This window comes from Canis lupus, chromosome 22 (genome assembly GCF_003254725.2).
Source record: "Canis lupus dingo isolate Sandy chromosome 22, ASM325472v2, whole genome shotgun sequence".
NCBI classification, from domain to species: domain Eukaryota; kingdom Metazoa; phylum Chordata; class Mammalia; order Carnivora; family Canidae; genus Canis; species Canis lupus.
Genome location: NC_064264.1, coordinates 7,372,936 through 7,396,741, shown reverse-complemented (window position 1 = coordinate 7,396,741; position 23,806 = coordinate 7,372,936). Strand labels below are relative to the sequence as shown.

General features: G+C 41.6%; 1 protein-coding gene across 10 annotated transcripts in view; it reads right to left on the bottom strand.

Annotated features, from left to right (window-relative positions):
• ENOX1 (ecto-NOX disulfide-thiol exchanger 1) overlaps window positions 1-23,806 on the bottom strand; it is a 551,124-nt gene that overhangs the window by 205,114 nt on the left and 322,204 nt on the right. For all 10 annotated transcript variants that reach the window (XM_025478196.3, XM_025478197.3, XM_035704332.2 and 7 more), the window contains one exon: window positions 843-986. In XM_025478196.3, the coding sequence (XP_025333981.1) occupies window positions 843-986 (144 nt within the window). The remainder of the gene's footprint in view (window positions 1-842; window positions 987-23,806) is intronic.

Genomic DNA, 23,806 nt, shown 5'->3' with positions numbered 1-23,806 from the left:
AACCATGACTTCCAGTCAACAGGCAAGAGTGTTTGTTGTAAAGGAGATCACATTTCTGGAGAGGTGAGGCTTCATTTAGCACATTCCCAAACCACACAAAAATAAAGCACTGTGATCAACGGCCATGTTTGCCCCAGACGTAAACATAAAGGGTTTCCAAGTACGTTCTGAGAGGAAAGTTAATGACATGTAGCTTGTATGGCGCCCAGCCTGCCATTAAGGAAGTAGGCCTAGAAAAGAAAAACAAAAAACTGAAGAACTGCTTCTCTGTCTCAGTGGCAAAAACGTTCGTTTAAGCTCCAAGGTTGAGACGCAAAGCAGGACTTTGGTAAAACAAGTCAATTGGCCTGGTACACTGAAAATAAGGACATCCATCTGCTTCTGAGTGGAATTCTGGAGCACGCACACCTTCTAACTAATTAATAGAATCTTTAAAAACAGTTGTCAAGTAGCCAAACGGGTCCTGACTGAATTCATTCGTGTTACCTTGTAACGCATTCCTTCCTTTCTAAGCTTTTTGTGTCCTTACGTTAAGGAAGTGCAGGTGTCTGCCTAAAAGGACTCTTACAAAATATTTCTTCCCGGGTTCGGCCTTTCACCAAAACAAAATAAGCAAATAAATAACATTAAAAACACAAAAAAAGTGCAGAGCAAGAAAAACAAAAGCTCAGCAAAATATGTGAAATTTGACTTCATGCTCCTTGAGGCACACTGGGTCCACGGCCTGATTTCTTAAGAGGACCCCGGGTTCCCTGCTCGATGCCTCTTTTCATGGCCAGGCCGGGCAGGCTTTTCCACTAATTGCTCGAAGTGCCTTGCTTGTGTCCCGTGTTGACATTTACCTGCAGCCATCATTGGAGGAAGCTGCTGGGGGCACCGGGAGATGCTTTCAACACCGCCTGCATCTACTCCTGAATTAGGAGCATCCTGGGGGGCAGGAGCGCTCTGATGGCTGAGTGCAGGGTCCCCACGGAGGTCATCGGATTCTGCAAGAGGGGAAAGCAAGTGTGGTGAGCGATCATGACGGTTGGCCCAGGGAGCCCTCGAGGACAAGACTGCCTTGGGTGCAAAACCAGACCAACGACAAGGGATGAGTTCCAGCCACAGAGTCCTAGGCACAGGCCCAGAGCACCTGCGTGGGTTCGCAGCTCTGGGTGCCTGGCGGGTCCGCTGTCAACTCACCTAGAGCCGAGCTGCCTGAATAAGCAGCCCCATTCGCCTTGCCTCCTTCTGAAGACACATCACAGACGGGGCTTATCAGCCCCTGCACAGCCTCTTCCACACACTACACATCAATGGAGAGGCCAGATTCAGGGCTAAATATGATTTTTTTTAAGTTAAAAAATTAATTGATGTTGTTATTTTGGAAGACGGTCGTCTGTGAAATGTATTCAGAGAGGCAAAAAAAAAAAAAAAGTAGAGGAGGGGAAGAGAAAAGCAAGAATCTATTGGCCGTGAGGCTGGTAAAGGAGTGCACCCAAATTACAATAGTGGGGAAAGGCAAAAGGAAAGAATGGCATGCTGCTCAGAAAAGAAGATTGAGAGGATGTTGGAGCGGCAAAGGAAATGCAGTGGTTTCTTTCAGTTCTATGTAGATATATTGAACAGGTCACAATTTGTTTGGTCTGAATTCTCCCTGAAGTCTCACAGCATACACACACACACGTATGCGTGTATTTTTATTAAACTTTTCGGGACACGTTTCTAATAAAAACAAATAACAATAAAACATCGAATAAAGCTGCAAAGGAAAGGGTCCCCTTAGAGCACACTATTTATAAAAGACCTTCTCTCCATCCTTAAAAAGGCAAAACGCAGCATTCCTACATACATTATTTTTTCACACATACATGTGTCAAGTGCACTTTAACCAGTTCAAAAGACAAAGACAAAAAAACACACCGCTTAGATGTGTGAGCTGAGAAGTGTGAATTTTAAGTGGATTTGATATAATGATTGGATTTAATTATTTCTTTTTACTTAGGTACAAAATTAGAAATTTTTCAAATCCATGTTTCTGCCAATGGATATTTTAGAATTAGGGGCTATCGTCTGTTTGTGTGTGTCTAGTGCAAAGTTTGGCCCTTTTATGGTGTGCTCTTTTATTTCTTTGATTCTTAGGTATGAGAATTAGTAATCCCCTTGAACATTATACTGTCAAAGAAAGCTCACTGCCTGTTGAGTATAAGTTAAGTTCAAATGGAAGCTCAGGTTTTAATATTTCAAGGGTAGGTGGGTAAAAATGAGCAAATTGTTTCCATGGTCTCCACAAATACCTAGTCTGAGACCAGAGGGGCAAGTGACATATGGGGAATTTTTTCCAATGATTTGTTGGCGAGATGAAACACCACCATGCAGGAAAAAAACACTTCAACTTCAGGAGTGAAATGCACTCAGGACAAATGTTTTATACCTTGCAATTAAACCCTACTATCCAAGTGAATTGAGGACTTGCTTATCTATGGTGAATCAATTGTCTTAGGCAATGGAGACCATCAGACGGCAAGTCTCACCACAGAAAATCAACACAGGAACACAAATATGTGACTAACCTAAATGTCTGCCGTTCGGCTACCCACGCACCAGCTATATTTCTATGATGAAACTTCAAAGCTTCACTTTCCTCTTTCCACCTCCAACCAGTTCAGATCACAGCAGAGTCTGGCTACACTGTTCATTCTTTTGCTCGAATGGCCACGTAGTAGAGTCATTTCAGATCACTGCAAGGTCACTATTTATCCTACTTATCTGCCCAAATGAAGTTTAGTTGGCTGGCTTCCTTCCAGCTAGGGTTCTCCCCAAATGGGCATTAATCACACCTTTCTGTCCAATGAGTCTGCTGTTTCTGGATCATTATAGCAGAGAACATCCCTTTACTTTGTAGGCTTTTTACAACTTGTACCTGACCAGCCATATTTCACCTTGGTTTTTTTGCAACAGTATTTCAGGGGTGGTGTCAGCTTTCCATGGCTCTATAACTGTCTGTTCCAATGGCATTTTTTTTTTTTTAGCGATTATGGTGTTATAAGGGGGCATTAGATGTCCTTGGGGCCCATAGCACCTATCCACACTTTGATGCCCATCCTAAACTGATGCTGTTTCATTGACAGCAGCAGTGGAACAAAAACAAACAAAACCCCATTGCTTTGCTGGCAAGATGTGGTTTGCAAACCTGAATTTATCCCCTAATGAGACTCTGTGACATTTAATTTATTACATGGTCTTTGGTCTACCAACCCGATGGTTTTAATGGCATACAACTTCATGTAGCTACCATGTACCTAGAATGGTAACTCTAAAGTTAAATTCTATAACATCTTAGGCTTATCCAAGAGTCTCAAGATGCCATGTAATTCTTTAAAAAAATGTAAATTTCCCTGATGCTCGGATGAAAGATGATATTTTAAATTAATTACTGCCTAGTAATTTATGAATAGTGGCAAGAGTGATTTTCATACTCTCCTAACATCTATCGTTCCTATTGAAAACCTGCCTCTTAGATGACTCAGAGCCATAATGCCTAATTTATCATTCAAATCAATTTCTCTGCTTTAAGTTTTCTTATTTCTGAACTATAGAAAAGATTAATATTGTTAATGGTGTTTATTTACACACAGAGATGTGGGGAGTTAAAAATTATAGCTAATAAAGTACTTGGAATATAGTAGGTGCTAATTATTATTATTTTATTTGGAAGTGTAGTGTTTCTATTAAGGTACCCTGGGATCTTACTGTTCTACTGGATAATTATGCAATTAATTCTAAAAGAGTGAGTAACACTTGATATTTCTAAAAGCAAGCATTGCCCTAGTTTTCTATGCCACACCTAAATTGTAGCAGAATATTTCTTCATCTTCTACAAATCCTTTATAAAATAATACAATGTGATTTAAAAGATGCATAAATTTTTTCCTCTAGATTTTTTTGTCTATACAACTACAAAAGCTTTCAAGAGCCTGATGATCAATTATGAAACTGGCAGCTTGAATTTACAGCTTTTAGTGGAGTAAGATCATCACAAAATAATCAGATGTACCAAATGCCAAAGATAAATGCAGCTTTATCCAGGGTTCAACTGAAATCTAACTTATTCTTTGTTAAGTTATACTCAAGTACAAAACTTCATACTCCATTTCATAACTGTTCAAAAAGATCTATTTATGCCCAAAATTTCACTGGTCTATGTCAATGGGGTAAATAATTTCTGAAACTCACCAAGCCTAAGAAAATACCATTTCCCCCTCTTCCCCCCACATGAAACAACCAACCAAGCAAACAAATGGCACAGGCTTCTCTCACTGTAAATAACACAACTCTTGCTAACCCTGTCCAGCTTTTACGGGTCCCAAGGGCATACACATGCTATGAATAATAGGCCCATCTGTAACTGTCCACAATGGATAGAATTGCTATAAGATGGGGTGGAGATGAGTTAAGTTTTGAAAATTCTCTTTCTTTTTAATTTAGAAGAATGATTTTGTTTGATGTTACGTCCTCAGGTTCAAGCCTACTTCAACAGAAAAATAATTATAGTGAGAAAATCATATTTATTAACTTTATTAAGAGTTGATTCCAAAGGAAATTTATTTAATATGACATCTGAATCTTATTTGGTAGGGATTATTCATTAGCATTATCATGGCTTATACTTATGGCAAAAAGAGAAATGCATTCCCATCCAAAGTTCTACTTTTCTTTTTTAGTACTAAGAAAATAATTTGCTTTGATGTTCATGTAATCAGTAGCATATTCTTAAGGTTATAGAAATGTTTAAAAAATACAGAATATTGTTTAAGAGATGTTACTTATGTATTGACTACATGATTTTTAAGCAGCTGTCTATGAATAATAAGGGAGACATTTCTGCTTCCTCTAATGGTAAACTAAGTAATTCAGGCCAATTTTCCCACTGAGAAACAACTAGAAAAGCTTAATGTCTTTCATCTGTTTTATAGAATTCTACTATTTCTTCGGATACAAAAGGATCCCAAAGGACAGAGTCTAATTACTGTAGAGGAATACTAGGCTTCTAAGGAGGATGGGTCCTGCCATGAACTAGGCCTTAAGACTTACTGATCTAGGATATGAGTAGAATCTGCAAGTTTTGAGGCAGAGTGGAATTGTTTTGCAAAATGTGGTAAAAGAGGACACCAAGGCTGAGCACTCTGAAGGGAAAGAAACAGGGGGTCTTGGTGGCCACCCAAGGCAAATAGGCACTTTGGAAAAGAGAAATGACTGAAGCAGATTTTCAGGTGGTTTGTTGGGAAGCATACAACGTATACGAGCATTTTCTTTCCCCCCTCTACTGAAATGTCTATAAAGTCTACGTGACTCCTTAATTCTTAGATAGGAATAATTTCTGCAGTGCTGGATGTGCTTTAGGGGAGCAGCTGATAATGAAGATTACCTAAGGTACCGCCTGATAAGGCATGATAACATTTTCAAGTCTATTAAGTATATAGGATGTTGGTTATGAATGATCAGTATCTCCTGATTAATGGGAATAAAAAGATTAAGGTTTTGAAGAAGAGATTTAGATTTAACTAGATTTTATGAAGAATTAGATTTTATGGGGGAATTTCTGATGAGAGAATTGTAAAGTAGGAATATTACATCAAAGAAAGATAAAAGGATCCTTCTCAGTGGTGGAGAGAAAAGTCACCTCTTGGAGACGGTCGTGGGCAGAGGTTGGCGCTGGGCAAAGAGCAATTCAGGCACGGCTGAACCTTACAGCACATTCTAGCAAAGCCATGAAATCAACAGGTCTTCTATAATATCTAATCTGTCACTCATGTATTTGTAAGATTAGTGAACTCTTTTCAAAAAAGTGTCACAAATTTGACACACACATGTGGCACAGTGTACCTGAGGAATGATGCCATTCCTGCTGTTTGTGTTTTTAGTTTATTCTTTTTTTTTGTAAAGTATGAACTATTTTTTAAAGATTTTATTTATTTATTCATGAGAGACAGAGAGAGAGAGGCAGAGACATAGGCAGAGGGAGAAGCAGGCTCCCTGCGAGGAGCTCGATTCGGAAATTGATACCAGGACCCCAGGATCATGACCTGAGCTGAAGGCAGATGCTCAATCAAGGAGCAGGCATTCCTTTAGTCTATTCTTTAAGAAGACAAAGGGGACATATACTCCCTCTGCTGTGCTCCCCTATCTCCCTGGACCTTTATACCAACATTTGTAACTTCATATTCTAATTAGTTGTTTATGTCTATGTCTCTAATAAACAACAAGCTTACAGTGATTAAGGAGACTAGTCATCTTTGCATACCCTGCAGCTAGCAAGCACAGTACCCAAAATGTGGCAGATGTGCATGTGTGTACCCTCTCTCCCTTTATATCTCTACTTATAGATATCCATGAATGAGGGGATGAATTGACCCATTGTATGTAATTATTTTTGTCCTGTGTAATATATAATTAGGTAGATTATATATAATAGTTGTATGTAATACATAATTTATATGCAATAGACAAATTATTACATATAGAATTACAATGTTTGTAAATTTATAAAATACATTTAAAATAATATAGAAGTTATATGTGTGTGTATACACATACATATACGTTTTTCAAGTGAATTCAGTCACGGAAGGAAGGAAGGAAGGAAGGAAGGAAGGAAGGGAGTTAAAAAGGAAAATAAAAAGAGAGAGGAGGAAATAATAAAGGAGTAAAGGGATACACTTCAGTTTCAGGATCTCATGGAGATCCTGAAAGGCTGGAGGTCTGAAAGCTAAAGAACAAAAAAGGGGTAATTGCTTTTAGAAACTAGAACACAGACAAATTTAATGTGTCAAAGAAAGACAATTTTTAAAAAATGTTAGATCCTTCCAGATAAGCTTTTGGTACAGTTAACAAGTCATTCTCCAAGATCTAAGATCCCACACCTCCCTGGCAACCAGTGTAAGGTCATAATCAGGTTACAGAGATGCTCCCCTTTTGTAAGACTTCTTGCAGCTGTTCTTTGAATGGGCTGAAATCTATAAATAGCAGCATCTCCAGACCCATTAGCAGGACATTAGTGTAATAAGGGCATATATGAACATCTATGCTAAAGAAGTGAAATCATTGGAAGAAAGGAAAAATTTCCATTTGGCATGTGCGCCACAGGCGACAAAAAAAGCAGATCTGGCCATTTCTCAAACACAAAATGTTGTTAAGGACTTGTGATTACATCCTCCATTTTTCCACTCTGTCTAGCAGCCAGTTTTAAACTACAAATCATTTCCTTCCATCTTAGGGAGGACATGGTTACTGAATGGATGATAAAGTTTTACCTGTGACATGTCTGTCTTCAAAGAACATAATGTTGAGAGAGAGAGAGAAAAAAAGAGAGAGAAAGAGAGAAAGAAAGAGAGAGCATATGAATGAGACAGACCTATAAGGTTTTTCTCTGAAGTCATGAAATCAAATAAAATTACCAAATTTGTCAGAGACAGCTCCACCAGCACAGGCATGAGTAGATAAAGCCGATTATCTTCTGACACAAAGAAAAATACAATTTGGCATTACATTTATAAATGTAGAGAAATGACAAAGGTAAAATTATTTTGTTTTCAGGAAACCTATGCTTTAAAAAATATTACATCTTATATTTCTAAATTGAACAAAATAATAAAAGAGAAAGCTTGAGACCTTAGGGAAAAAGTATTTCTCTTTCCATTAAAAAACGGAAAAGAAAATACAACTCAATGCTACTGTGACAATATATAATTTTAAAGCCTTTGTATACGCAAGTTTTAAAATACAGGAGCTTCCCCACTCAGATTATTTCAGATTTTCTGAGAAGGGCAGTATTACAGCTGAAGGTTGTTTATGAAACATGTAATGGGTCAACTCAGAACCTCTTGTTAGTGGATACCCATCAACCACATACACCAGGTGTTGTCGTAAGTTGTTTTCTACCTTCCCAAATATACCTAGCATGGGGAAAGCTCCCATTGCTGACTCTGCTGGTGAGCGAGTTATTAGAGGAAGCAATTTCATCCATAAACAGAAGCCTGGGCCCATTAGAACCAGAAGAGTCTCACTTTAAGCAAAGCTTTTTCTAAGTCCCTGAGGACTCAGGACAGACACACCCAGGTTCAGAGAACATCAAGGTTCGAACCCAAGATTTCATGAATTCCAACTTCTCCTGGATGTGGAAGTCCCTCAAATGTTTCTGGCAGGCAATTGTTTCTTGGCAGGCAACAGATGGCATGTTCTTCCTCTGGCAGAGCTCTTACCTGGAAAATAAAGGCTCGGAGCTCTGCTCTTGAACCCTGCTTCTGCGGCCATGTGAGGCTCCGGGGAAGGGAGGACTCTCCTATCCCCTGAGGAGGGAATATTGAGGCATAACTGCCCACCGATAAGTCACAGGCAAGTTTATGGAGGTAAATAAGGACAGATCAGATAATCTGTGCTTCCCCTCACCCAATAGGCTGGTTTCCTGTTTGCATGTTCTCTGTCCTCCTCACATTCCCATTCAAAGGTTCTGTGGGAGAGACCAAGTCAATGCAGTGCTGACACTACACAGAGCCATGGGCTATGGAGAAAGAGTAATGGAGAGACCAGAAGAAGGAGTCCTTTGGGCAGAGCGGGGGGGAACCCCTCCGAAACAGACTTTAGGTGGATTTCAGGCCTCAAAGAAATCAGCCCTCAAGGTGTGAGGTCAATAGGCCATGGACACTGCCACCAATTAAAGAGCAATCTTGGGGCAGCCTTGGTGGCTCAGGTATTTAGCACCGCCTTAGCCCGGGTGTGATCCTGGAGACCCGGATCGAGTCCCATGTCGGGCTCCCTGCATGGAGCCTGCTTCTCCCTCTGCCTCTGTGTCTCTCGTGAATAAAAAAATCTTTAAAAATTTTTAAAAAAATAAAGAGCAATCTTTTATGGGTGTATGGTGGAGGACAAGGCATCCCGGTCACAGGCTGGCCTGAACGGCCACACTTACGTACAGAAGGCAATTTCTGTAAACATTATCTCATTCTATAAGGAATGGAGGACAGTATCGTTCTACAATTTGTGCTGTTTTGAACTCAGGTTTTTCATTGTGTGCTCATTTGACACCTTGCCCCGACCATGAAAAACCATGAAAAACGTATTAAGCTACAAAGTGGAACATTTTAATTGTAGCGGGTGACTAACTGACCCTGACATGGCTGTAAACTCTGGTAAATGAATTATCTGTTTTCCAAAAAAAAAACCGCCCTGATTAGAGCTCTCTAATCTGTGGAAATCTACCTGCAATAAAACCCAGTTCAGACCCTGACCAGCCTGAGCCAGTTGCTCATCCTGATTAACATTTCTCCTAGGAGAGTCAACACACAACGTGTTAGTTATTCTTTAAACTAATGTGCTCTTAATGATGCCTTTGCAACACGGTGGATGAAGTATTAGCCCTGCAGCCATGATCGCCCCAGGATTTACCGATTTAGCAGGACAGCTCACCTCCAGTGGGGTGCCCTGGCCAGAGACCTTGTTTTCTTTTTCCCTAAATGACCACCCACAGCCCTTGGTTATGGTCTGAAACCAGTGAGCAGGATGGTGGGGGCCTTGGGTTCCCAGGGAGAGTCCTTTTCACTCTATGGGAAGTCACAGATGACGTGGTTACCTCCTGGGGGGTGGGCTAGTTGGAGAAGGGCTTGTTCCTGGGGCAAAGGGATGTACAGCAAGATATCCAACTGGAAAGTTCTGTCTGGGCTGGCAAGGAGTATTCTGAGGAAGTGGGTCAAACCCTGGGTGTCATTGGCTGTGTTCATCAAGGTTCAAGTGGAGGTGCTCAGACAAGAGGAAGGCCTTCGGGGCCTGGAAATATTCAGGTTCCTGAGACTGGAGGTTGGAGGGTGTACAGCAAGGTGGTTTTAGCCTGTAGGGACGTTTGAGATTCAGAAGCTAAGAGAAAGATTGTCTTGGTTCTTCCATGGGGAAGGCTTCATGTTCTAGCTGTTCTTGGAGGTCAGGATCACCATCAGAGTTCAGGACCGGCCGCACAGAGCGGTCTCAGCGAGGCCTTTATGACCCAGAAAACCTCCGTGGAGGTCTGAAGGTCACTGGCGAAGGCTGCTGCCCCAGCTGTAGCTCCGTCTCTGCTCTCTATCTCGGTTACAGATTTCCATACAAGGGTGTAAACGTGCTCCCCTCAACCCTACCTTCTCCCATTAACACTCGTTCTCCCTGTCAGTGGGAGGAGATATGTGCCTCTTAAGCATGTCACACAGAAATCCTTCCTTCCATACAAGGGAATGGCATTTGGAGGACTAAGCTCCTCAAATAGAAGCTCTTTTTCTACTTCAATCTTCCAGATCAACAACGCATCTGCCCTGGGAAAGGAGCCTATTTTTCTAGCTGTGGCTGTGTTATCAGTTAGGTACTGAGGGCACAGAGTCTACCGTAAGGTTGGGGAGCGGAGAACGTTTTATGTCAACAGACAGGGAAACATGCATCATCAAAGCCAAATACGGATTTGATGAAGCACCTAGAAATTTTGTATTATGACAATTTCTCTAATTATCACATTTAATAGTCATATAGACATCGGTATAGTGGAAAATCACTAGTAAGTGGGGCTTTCTCACGTGGCAACAACAAAAAAAAACCTGAGTCTGCACAATGATGGAAAACTCAGAGCTGGTTTTAAATGAGAGACAGGTCACTCGTCGGCAAATCATTTCAAAAGCAGAATCACAGAAGTCCTGTGCGAAAGTCCTAGAAACACAATTACATTGCGTGTCGGATGTGAGTGCATTTTGTATGTTAAGTGCCGTGTGGGGTGGGGCCTCTAAAAAGCAAAGCAAAGCTGTCACCATTGGAAGTCTGCAGAAGTTTTCAACGGCTGCTCTGAGACACTGTCCCTGGCCTGCCTACGACGTGTGGGATAAACAAAGCTATGCTTTCCCCTTAAATTTGCCAACCTCAGTTCAGGATCAGATGCCACCCCCAGTCATTTCTTCACAGACGACTTAACGTATTATCAGGGAAAGCGGGGGGTGGGGGGGGTGGGGGGGTGGAGGGGAGGGAGCAAAGTGCTGACCCTCGGAAACAGATAGGGGAGGAAAACGTCTGGCCTGTGGTCGTGAATGTAATTTCATGTTAGCTTTAAAGTGATCGTGTGGATTTATGGTTTTATTATTCATAAAAAAGAAATTCGGCTGAATGTGCTTTGTGTGAATCACAGGACATTGCTATTGCTACCGTGGTTTACTATTTTCACAGCAAGATGGCTTAGACTCAATCTAAACAAATATTTTAAATGGATCCCCACTAGCACTATCATATTTTTTTTTCTTTTTAGTCTTAATGAAAAAAGATATTCTGCTCTTCGAGTCCTCTGATGTTCTTATTCTTTTTTTTTTTTTTTTTTTTTTTTGATGTTCTTATTCTTATGCAGCTCTAAATGTTATGGTTTATTACAAGATAACATTTATTGTAAAATAATGACTAAGAAAATGACCGGCACCCAGGGGTGGTGAAAACGGTGCGGTGTGTGTGTGAGGGCGTCTGGGAGTTGGCAGTGGCTGCCAACTGCACATATTCGCCAGGCCTTGGCCATTAATGCGATCCAAATAACGATCTTATTACTTGCATGATCAAGTAGACACGTGTTCACGTACTTATCCAAAGTATCCACCTGACACAGTTGCTACAACACAAAGCATCTTATTGATAACCTACGAAGTAGGCAGACGTAACTGGGAGACACACAACCAACGTAAAATGAAATGCAGCATCCTTTCCAGACTTTTCGCACTACACTCTCTGAATACTAAACTCTCACGAACAGGAGACAACCCTTGCTGCCATCCTACCAGCCAATGCAATGGCCCTTCTTTTCCGGTAGTGAATTTTGCAGTGGTGGAAAGTGGGGACACCGTTCTTTCCAATCTGAGGATAAACGTCAATGTAGGTTAGGTAGATGGAAATGACTGCTCTCATAAGGACATTTTTATTCTCAAGGTATTATTGTTAATACTTGTAATGAGTTCAAAAAGCTGAAGTCTGTAAAGTGAAGGGCGAATGCCATTCCCTCAACCCTTCTCCCAGAGGCCCCTGCTGGGAAGACAGCGTCTTATGTAACAGTCCCACATCTTTGATCTTATGAAATATCAACAACCACCTATGAGATAGATGTTATTAGCGACTTTGTACAAAAGATGAAAGGTTTGGAAACTTAAGACTTGGGCTCGTTTCCGCGGGGTCACCAAGCTAATGAACAGCAGAACCCCAAGGCTCCCTTTGTTTGAGCCAGGGCCTCTGTTCTTGCAGATTTGGGGAACTTAGGCTTTTCTCTCACAAGGAGCCAGACTAGGAAGCCCTTCTTGGTTCAACAGGCTCTAAAGACAGAGGAAAGGGTTAATCCATCCCCCGGGAGACACGTTCACTTGGCAGATCTTTATTAAATACATATTGTGAGCAGGCAATGTGCTTGAGATCTGCAATGTAATGGCCAATGAGACACAGACCCAGTTGTGAACGAGTTTGCAGATTAAAAGAGCCTTATCGGACTTCAGCTTGCTGCAGTGTGGCCGACTAGATACTCGTAGGAGTTTGCCTATCATGAGAAAACAACAACCAGATTCTGGACATAACTCTTCATTAGTGTAGTGCTAGGCTTACTCACTAAGATTCCTCCCTTCACCCCCACCCTACCCTTCCAAAAAAGACAAAGTAGGCCAAAGCCAGGAATTGCTGTGAGCATTAAGTACACATGGAGCCAGAGTTGTTCAGAGGGAAAATTCTGTGTCAGCAGATGGCCCACCGAGGCAGGGTAGAGCCATAGTCAGAGGATCCCAAGGTAACCAGGACCTGGAAGCATTGTGGTCTTCGCACGGCCCTTCCCTCGGTTTGCAGTCATCCATGTTGACCCTGGTACTTCAGTTATCAGAGTAGGCAAGGGGAAGAATTTGAGCAAATCACACATCACTGCTGGAAGACATCTCAAGACCATTGCTTCATTGAGATGCACATGTTTTTAAGAGTCACTGTGAGATTCATTCTCTAAAGAGTAACTGTGCCTTTAGAGAAAAGGAGAGTGGCGAACAGAAGCCGAAGATCTCTTCCTACAGTTGACCTGTAGCCTCATAGGTTAGGTTTTCTCAGAAAGTCTCCCAGATGTCTTGGCCCAAACTGCACTTAACCTTGTCCATATACCTATAGTGGAGGTAAGTCTGTGATCGGAGCTGAGAACTTGGTGTAAGCATCGTCACCACCAAAGATGGCCAGAACTGTTACCCCCAGTGTGGCAGCCCCTGCGTGACGTGCCCGCTTCACCAGCTCCCCACACCGTGCTTCCACTACCTAATGAAATACAATGCTGAGGGATAAGCATGGCAAGATGGAAAGGCTGCTCAGGGCCATATGAGTGGGACGGCTGGCAGGGAAGGTCGGGTTACTATCCCTTTCCTTACCCGCTTTGTGCTAACACTGCCCCCCTCATTCTACTTGCTTCTCTCACTTCTACCTGAGGTGGTGTCTCTAACACAGGCTATCCTGTTCCCCCAGCAGCTGGCTCCAAGGCAGGTCAGGGGCTCAATTCTCCTGTCTGGCTGCCACCAGGAACAAGAGCTGCAGAAAAGCAGGAGGTGGAGGTCCTGTGCTGGGTAAAACCATGAGCTGAGTAAACCAGAAATCCCAACTACTACTACTACTTCTTTTTTTTTCTTAAGATTTTATCTATTTATTCATGAGAGACACACACACAGAGAGAGAGAGAGAGAGAGAGGCAGAGACACAGGCAGAGGGAGAAGCGGGCTTCCTGCGGGGAGCCCGATGTGGGACTCGATCCCAGGACCCCAGGATCATGACCTAAGCTGAAGACAGATGCTCAACCACTGAGCCACCCAGGTGCCCCCAGAAATCCCAACTTCTAATGTCCGGCCCAAGGGATCGCTGATGTAACGGAGGTGCTAGGGGCACAAAGACCCCTGTTCCTGTGGGACGTCCACTCGAGTCAGAGTCCCACCGTGCACGTATCAGAATCATCATCACTGCGGCAGCTACCTTCACACTCAGCAAAGACCAACTGCAACCCGGAGCTCGAGTGTGGAGCTGGGGCCCTCCCTCTCCTACAAAACCTTGCGGGACAGTTTGGCAGCACGATTTCCATATCATAGGACAGCTCCTGCCACACGTTCCCGGGGGCCCAGTTTCCTGAGCTGCTCCACTTTATGCCTTCAATCCTCATCTCCCAAGTTAGTTCACGGGCTGACACATAATGTCTTTTGGAGGCACCGAAAGAAATGAGACATTACTGGCAACGCTGTCAGATATTTTGATAGTTAAAATCCAGATGCCTTTAGGTAGGTTCTCATAAAGGAATTCTCTTGATCTCAAAAGAGCAGCATCAGCTCCAACAAGGAAGACTTTGTGAGCACATCTTCACACCAACTATCCCCCCCTGAAAAATACATATTCAGATCTCTCTAATTTTTCTACCAGTATTTTGATTTGATTCATTGCTAGTTCACATGACACCAGAATAATAGATTAGGTGGCTTGAGTCTATATGTGGTAGGGGTTTGGCAGTAGCATCACTCTTTTGGTCTGTAAACTCCTGTCTGTGCTCTGGTAGGTCAAACAGCAGGAAAAACTTGTAGTGGAATCGTGATGTCCCTAATCCAGCAAAGGAAATTCAAAACAACGGCTGACAATGGCAGGGACCCTTCGGATATGTTATTTGTTGTTACATCACTCTTGGGAACCAAGGCGATGAGCAGGTCATTTTAAGAAGGGCAGAAAATGGGCAGCCCGGGTGGCTCAGTGCTTTAGCACCGCCTTCGGCCCAGGGCGTGATCCTGGAGACCTGGGATCGAGTCCTGCATCGGGCTCCCTGCATGGAGCCTGCTTCTCCCTCTGCCTCTGTCTCTACCTCTCTCTCTCCCTGTGTCTCTCATGAATAAATAAATAAAATGTAAAAAAAAAAAAAAAAAAGAAGGGCAGAAAGTTAAAGAGAAAATGTGAGTTAAGACTGAAAATACGATGCAGGATTTAAAAAAGGTTATGGTTGTATTCTAATCAGAGTCGTATGGAACTCAAATTATTTCTGAATCTGCAAGCTCCTTGCACACAAATTGCCAAAATAAGTTTACATGAGGAGAAAGGTGACTTCTAAAATATACTAACTGTAACACAATGATGGTAAATATAAATGAGATGGGGCGAAGTACATTTCCTCCATGCCATGTGATCAGTTTTGTTATATGCAGTATTGTACTCTTATGTACTAGTTTTCTTATATTTGTATATTCTTCAAATTTTTTAAAATTTAAAATCAATTTAGTTAATATAGGCTGTATTATTAATTTCAGGGGTAGATGCTAGTGATTTATCATTTGCCTATAACATCCAGTGCTCATTGTATCAAGTGCCCTCCCTAATGCTCATCACCCAGTTACCCCACCCTCCCACCCCCGCTCCAGCAACCCTGAGTGTGTTTCCTACAGTTAGGAGTCCCTTATGGTTTTCCTTCGTATCTATTTTCATCTTATTTTATTTTTCCTTCCCTTCTGCTATGTTCATCTGTTTTGTGTCTTAAATCCCACATAGGAGTGAGATCATGTGGTATTTGTCATTCTCTGACTGACTTATTTTGCTTAGCATAATACTCTAGCTCCATCCATGTCATTGCAAATGGCAAGACTGCATTCTTTTTTGATGGCTGAGTAATATTCCATTGCGTGTGTGTGTGTTTGTGTGTGTGTGTCTTTATTCATTCATCTGTCAATGGACATCCGGGCTCTTTCCATAATTTGGCTATTGTGGACATTGCTGCTATAAACATTGGGGGTACATGTGCTCCTTTGAATCGCTGTGTATCTTTTGGATAAATACCTTGTAGTGCAAAAGTTGGTCACTTTTTGAGGGAACTCCATACTGTTTTCCAGAGTGGCTACACCAGTTTTGCATACTCTTTCTTCCTTTATTTTATTTTATTTTATTTTATTTTATTTTATTTTATTATTTTATTTTATTTTATTTATTTTATTTTATTTTATTTTATTTTATAGAGCAAGGGAAACAGAGGAGAGAGTGAGGGAAGGGGCAGAGGGAGAAGGAGAAAGAGAATCTTAAGTAGGCCCCACATCTAGAGAGGGGCTCTATCTTATGACCCTGAGATCATGACCTGAGCTGAAATCAAGAGTCAGACGCTTAACGATGATGGAGCCACCCAGGGACCCTACGTATGTGAATATTCTTGACCCAAATCAGTGAAAGCTTATAAAGTATAAACAACAGGGGCTCATCCTGGAGGCTAACAGAAAGCGTTGCTTGTCCATCGCCACCAACAGCGTGTGGTGTACTAACAAGCTGTGTGTGACTTAGGTCTCACTACTGTGGGTGGATGGGTGCCAACCTATGGCAAGCTGGCGATTCTTTGGTTTCCTCCCTTTACCTGAAACAACTGGCCAGCTCTTAGTTAATAGAAAATTTAAAGTTTGCTGAGAGGGAGAAGTTAGTGGCTGTAACAAGATATTGAGGCGAAAAGAAGATTGTTTGCCCCCTGTTCCTTCACCTGCATACACTGGAACTAAACCAGGAAACTGTAGCATATTTGGTCAGGAGGTCTTCCTATTTATATTCATATTTTCTTTCTTTATTTTCTTCTTTTCCCTCAGAGATATGGGTGTTTTAAAATTCCGATCAGAATTGGCAGTGGGAAAAGAGCTAGGGAAATAATGGTACTCCAGTACTTCTATGGCACATTCACAAACCCTATGAATTTTTAACGAAGGAACAATGTCCACAATTAGATTTGAAATGAGGTTTTCTTTGTAGGCACGCTTATGGTAAGTGGAGTGTGAGTGAATTTTACTTTATATTCAGTAAACGATACCAAGGGCAAAAAAAACACCACGATTTAATAGAAAATAAAAATAAACTGTTGATTGTTCACAGATCTTTTTTTCTTCTCCTAGACTTACAGAAGTGTGGCAGTTTTTAAAATTGTGTTTTACTTTATTTGAGCGCCACATGTATGCCAAGGAACTCAATGGTACAGAAAGTCATTTTCCAAAAGTCATGACCTTAAAAGCTATCCTTTTGTTATTATATGGAGAAGTTTTTATTTGTACGATATATTTTATTATTTTAAAAAATCTTTTAAGATTTTTGTTTATTTATTCATGAGAGACACAGAGGGAGAGGCAGAGACATAGGCAGAGGAGAAGCAGGCTCCCTATGGCAGCCTGACGTGGGATTTCAATACCAGGACCCCAGGATCATGAACTGAGCCGAAGGCAGATGCTCAACCACTGAGCCACCGAGTGCCCCCTATATGATATATTTTAAATGTAAAAAACAAAATTCCCAATGTACAACTTGAGGAGAAAGATATTAAGCTTTCCCAACTCCATCACAAATGAATATTACAAAATTTTGTAATATTACAAAATTAAGAGTGAAGAAGATAAGATAATAGACTGGGGTTATGGCTACTTAATTTGCATTTTGAGGCTAAACTCTTGTCTTCATTTGGCCCAAGTTTCTAGCACCGCAGAATCATACACGAACAGCTTCCATGACTCTTGGATGGCTTTCAAGGTCCTCTGGAATCTGCTTTCTGGTCACCTCTGCAACCTGGTTCCCTAAGGTGTCCCCTCTCCCGGAGCCCTTTAGACACAGGCCTTGTTACTCTTCCTTGAGCCTGCCAGGCAGGACCTTCTCTCAGTGACTGTGCACTTGTGCTTCCCCCAGACACCTGCACCACCACCTGCTCTCTCCTCTCAGTTTCCCCCATCCCTTTGCTGAAATGTCACCCTCTGCAGACAGGCCTTCCCTGACCTACTTACAGCCAGTTCCTCTGTCCATCTACCAGCCTTATTTTTCTCCTTAGGATTTCCTAGTATCTGAGGTTATATTACATAACTTTGATATGCTGATCTCCCATAAGGGCTTATGACTTAAAAAAAATTGTGTTTTTCCTGCGAAATCTCCATCAGTGTCTGATGTAGACATGCATCGTCCTCTCCTCCAACACAAATTCACTGCATAAATGTTATGAATGTGTTTGTGTACACACACACACACACACACACCACGCACACTGTATTAATCATGTCTTTTATTTTCTGTATTTCCTGATGCCTTGACACCTGTCACCGTGCTGGCACTGGAGGGACTGACTGCCCCTTCAGGGGCTAGCCAATTCCTAGAGACAGTAAATGACTCTCCTGAGAGCACAGACTTCACAAAGGCAAACCTACCAACCCAGAGCTCATCCTCTCAGTTATCTCTGTTGTGGGGGCTCACACTCCAAACCACGACTCCTCTGCCCTATCGCCCCAGGGCCAGACACCAGGCAGCTGGAGGGAACCCCTACACCTCAGCACCTGCTCAAATCATTCACACTAGTCAATCCTAACCCTGCTTACTGTTTCCCTCATTCCTCCCCTCCCCAGAAACGACCATAAAGCCTCTTGCCCATGTTTTCCCCTGCATCCAGCTCACTCTGCATCCTGACTGACCCGGGTGCCTCCCAGCCCAGCCCACGGCTGTGCATGCTTTGCCCTCTGAGGAACTGTGAGTGACAAAATATCTTTTCAGCGTAATCTTCTCTTGATCCCTTGGCTTTGCTAGACCTAAATAATAATCAAACCTGTATTTTAAAATATACGCATACAAACTCGCTGAATGGCTCAGACAAATGAAGTTCACTGTATCATCAAGGAAGAGGACATAACCATCACCGGGAATCATGGTTGCCCTTGACTCATGAGAAATAAAGTGTCTGTGATGTTTTAAAGATTTTTATGTAATTTGGCCCCTCATCTTGGATCTGAGATTAATTTATGAATTGTTTTTGTGGTCATTCTTGTCTGCTTCTACTTTCATCCTCAGGCTTTTTTTTTTTTTTTTTTTTAAATCTAAATAGCATTAACTTAATGGAGCATCCCTGCCTTGTTCTTTTTTAAATAGATCTTATTTATTTACTTGAGAGACAGAGAGAGAGTACAAGAAGGGGTGAGGGAGGGCAGAGGCAGAGGGAGAAGCAGGCTGCCGCTGAGCAGGGAGCCTGATGCGGGGCTCGATCCCAGGACCCCCAAGTTCATGACCTGAGCTGAAGGCAGATACTTAACCGACGGAGCCGCCCAGGCGCCCCTGCCTTGTTCTTTTTTTTTTTTTTTTTTTGCCAGACACAAATAATTAACACTAGATGCCAAAAACCAATAAATTGTCAATAAAGTAAATTTGTGTGTACAAGTTTATTCTGTCTAAATTTAAGGAAATAATAAGTCGTACCCATAATTTTCTAAATTATAGTAAGCTTCAAAGATCATGAGGACACATTTGCATGACTTGAAGCACTCAGTGAGGTTTTCAACGAACATTAGAACACAGTTGTTCTCTTTTCATTCCAAAAAAATATAGTTCACTTTGTTCCTTGGCCCACTGGTCAGATGCCTCGATGTTCTCTGCTGGCACACACCTCAGGCAGGGTGAAGCCTGGGCCTGGCAGGCGTGGCAGCCCTAGAAACCAATCCTGGGAAAGTGACCTTTGGTTCACCCTCACAGTAAGCTCAGAGGAATGTGCTGGGTGGTTACCCGTCCCTTGCACCTGGCAAGGAGGAAAGCCTGAGACTGGAGTCTTCAGCACAGTAGAGATGGGCCAGAGAGCTATCAAGATGGTCACAGGAATGGCAAAAGGAGCTTCTAGAATGAACTGGAGGGAGCCTAGACCTGTCAGTGGCTGTCTTTGGCAGGAGAGCCTGCTGTGGGATTTGATAGCCAGGAAGACTGTCTATCTAATGGGGGAACTGCCACTGGACCTTCCATCCTACTATGCAGCTATCTTCACCTGGTCAAGCTCATGCCTCCTCCACTTTGCATAGCTCTACATTGCCACGGTCACCCTGCTGACACCCACAGCCTTCCTAATAGGAATATTGTGCCCTGCTTAAGGCATTAGTAATAATAAGAGAATAATTTTCAGAAAACTTCAAGAAGGTCTTATAACTGTGTTCACATGCTCTGAAAACATGCTTTCCGATATATTCAAGGATTAAGAATTTACATCAGAGGAAACAGGAGTGTTCTCTCTCCAGCATCAGTTTTCCTTTCTCACTGGTGAGGCCCGCTGCCCCCTACATGCTGTCACTCCGGGCTGCTGTCCTCAGAGCACTCTGCTTTCTTCTCTTCCCAGCACATCCTCCCTTTCAGGCAAACCTCGAGGCCCACCTCCTCTGGGGAACCTGGCCAGATCAACTCTTTATGGCTGCTTGCTCCCTCCAACTCAGGGGTGGTAGGTCGGGGGATTTAATGTGAGATATGAAACCACTGTTTTAATTTTTAATGGTCATGTTTACTATTAGCCATGTGAAATTGATGTTTTTGTGGATTCAAAAAGTGGTCAGATATTGGAGGTTCCACATAGTTCAACCTAACGTGTCAGGAAAAAAATGTGTTAGAAGAAAACTGTATGATTTTTCCTGATATTATTGCTCACGAAGAGACTAAAACAGATACTTTATTGAGTTGTGTATAAATAAGTAAAAAATGTTCTGACGGTACAGAGATGGAAAACGTGTTAAGCTGGTATCCACCATCGAACAGCAAACAACTACATTTTGACAACCAATGTTCCATATGCCCCTTTGGCCATTTTACATGCCCCATTTTTTTTCTGGTTATTTTCTATGTGTCTAGGTGTTTGTGTTTTCTCTCCAACTAGTTTCCTAGATGCTCAGCAGCAGAGAGTATCTGAATGATCAACCTCTTAGCACAATACCTTGTGGATAGCAGACAGACCTATGTTATGGATTTCTCTGGTCACTTAGAATGGTCTCATCAGGAAACACCATTCATTTTTCTTCTTTTTTTCTTTTAAGTAGGTGCTACGCCCAATGTGTAGCTTGAACTCATGACTCTGAGATCAAGAGTCATATACTCCACTGACTGAGCCAGCCGGGTGCCCTGTTGTCCTTGTTATTTTAACTGATTGGTCATGCTATTGTGGCCAGGGAGCTTAGACCTGCAGCAATTTAAAACTGAGGACTTTTATCATAATCTCATGTTAGAAACTGTCATGAAGCGTTGAGAGGCAGTGTGGTCTGTTATACAGAACGTGGGCTGACCATCTGGACTTACTCCATTTAGCAGCATAATATACATAGTTTCCTCTGCTTCCCAATCCCAACAGACAATGCCACAAACAGGTAGGAGAGGAGAGACTGTGGGAAGTCAGCTCCTCCTACGACCTGCTCTTGGCACCTGTCCTCTCTGTTCAGCTACTGACCACCGTAGCTGGCATCTAGTTCACTTAAATACTGAACTGAATCCCTAAGTACTGTCCTTTAAAAAATGATGCTTGAGCTTTTTGAAATGTGTGGGGCTAATTATAGCTATTTTATTTATTTTTATTTTAAAAAAAATTTTATTTATTTATTCATGAAGACACAGAGAGAGAGAGAGAGAGAGGCAGAGATACAGGCAGAGGGAGAAGCAGGCTCCATGCAGGGAGCCCGACATGGGACTCAATCCTGGGTCTCCAGGATCATACCCTGGTCTGAAGGCAGCACTAAACCGCTGAGCCACCTGGGCTGCCCAGCTCACATGTTTTAAAGCATTAACTATATCACTCATTATATATATATCATATGATATATGATATATATGGTTCATAATATATATATGATATATATGGTAATATATATCATATATATATTATATATATATATCACTTCTCTTTTAAAAACACAAAATATTGGGACACCTGGATGGCTCAGTGACTGAGTGTCTGCCTTTGGCTCAGGGCGTGATCCCGCGGGTCCTGGGATCCAGTCCTGCATTGGGCTCCCCACAGGGAGCCTGCTTGTCCCTTTGCCTATGCTTCTCTCTCTGTGTCTCTCATGAATAAATAATAAAATCTTTAAAAAAATAAATAAAAACACAAAATATTACATACATGGTATTCTGAAAGGCCTTGTAACATATGCTTCTTTTAGATACAGAGGTTAGGAAAAAAATTATGGCTACTAACCAGTCTTACTGCCATTCGCAGAATGCTGTGTCTCCACCTTACCTAGGAAGTCAGTCACTAGATCTTGCAACCAATAATATTTTTAAGAAATTATTGTAAAAACGTATGGTGAGGGGAGAGGGAAGATGACTTTGATCTGTGGTGTCAGGGAAGTAGCACAGAGAAGGCAACTATGAGTCTTGAGGGATAAAAAATATCTCAATAGGAAGAGAGAGGGGAAAAGTGGCAGCTCAAGAAGGAAATGGTAAATCCCAGTATATGAAATCCAGAGAGATGGAGGCCACTGAAAGGACAGAGTTGTGTCTCTCTTCACGTCTTTACACTTAAGTGCAGTTATTCAGATTATATTGGTCTCTGTATCTATGGAATGACAATGGTAGTTTGTATTCTCTCAAATGTTGCTTTGAGGAAGATGTCAAGGAATTTAAATTCATGCTTCCTAAGTAAAATGTTTTCCTACATAAAGATGCTAGTTTATCAACTAAAAAACTAAAGTAAGCTTTTTTTTTTTTAAAATAAAAAGACAGACTGAAAAGATTAGGAATGTCTTGGGAATATAAACATGAATTTACTCACCAACTCATGCAACACTAAAACTAGGGTTTTACTGTTCAAAGTGTAAAAGGAAGCATTTTAGTAGAAAGAAAATAAAGCACATTTTTACAGCACAGGAAGTAATTTCAGAATTCATTAACCGAGAGACCAAAATGTACACAAAATATATACTTTAAGAGAGTTTTAAATAAATTCATGGAGAGTAGATTTATAATGGTTTAATTAACCAGGTTAGGAGTGGCAGGGGTCTGTTCACAACCTTCGAGGACAGGAAAGTATCATGTAATAGTCTTAATATTGACCTGTTGTGAAAAAAAAGGAAAAAAAGTCAATAGCAACATGAAGATGACTGGACTCTTAGAAGAAAGTTACTGTACCAGACTGGTGTTCATAATAACGAGGACAGAGAGCATTAATTCTAATCGGATCCATGCCATTGACTTGTGAAAAACATTTTAAAGGTTCAGTGAAAAGGTAAGTATGCTATGAAGATAGAGACATCAACTCTAATAGAAAAGAGATTCTGAAAAATAAAATTTTGATCATATAACTCTATAGTCATAATCTTAGTGAAAGAAAAGGGGACACCACTGTAGAAGCTGCTAAGTCTTTACAAGAACTGCTCTGGTGAATTCTGGTTCTACAAAAATGAGAAGTAAATAGCAACAATGACACAGAAGTAAAGTAAAGTAAAGTAAGTAAAGTAAAGAAGAATTCTTAGAATATTAGAGAGGCCTAAACTCAGAAGGACTGGAATTGAACATTTTGAAAAACTACCAAAGGTAATACATAGAATATATTTAAACATATCTGAAGAGGAGGGACAAGGGCAAATAGAAATACTTTTGGGCAAGGCCATTAACAATGGACAACAAACATGAAATAATTATTTGATTCTCATTTTGTCGTTTTTCTTCTGCAAGCAAAATAACTCATTAACTGGGAAGGGTATAATAAACTCTCCTGGGCATGAAATTTCAGCCTCAGTGGCAGTAGGAGTGCAGAGAAGGAAGACAGTAGAACTGTCTCAGAACAAGAAACAAGTAGGAGACTGAACCAGAGAACCAATGTGATGGGATTAAATACTACCCACTTTCCTGTTCCTCCTGCACATCTGAGTCTGTAGCAAGTTTATTAAGATTAGGTCATTTGACCTTGAGAACTCAGTACAACATCGAAACTGCTTGTAACAACTACCGGAATTCCAAAGAGCTGGTGTTAGTTTTGGAGTGACAACTTACTAGCTTGGTAACTTGGGGAAAAAAAGAGAAAGGGTGAAGATAA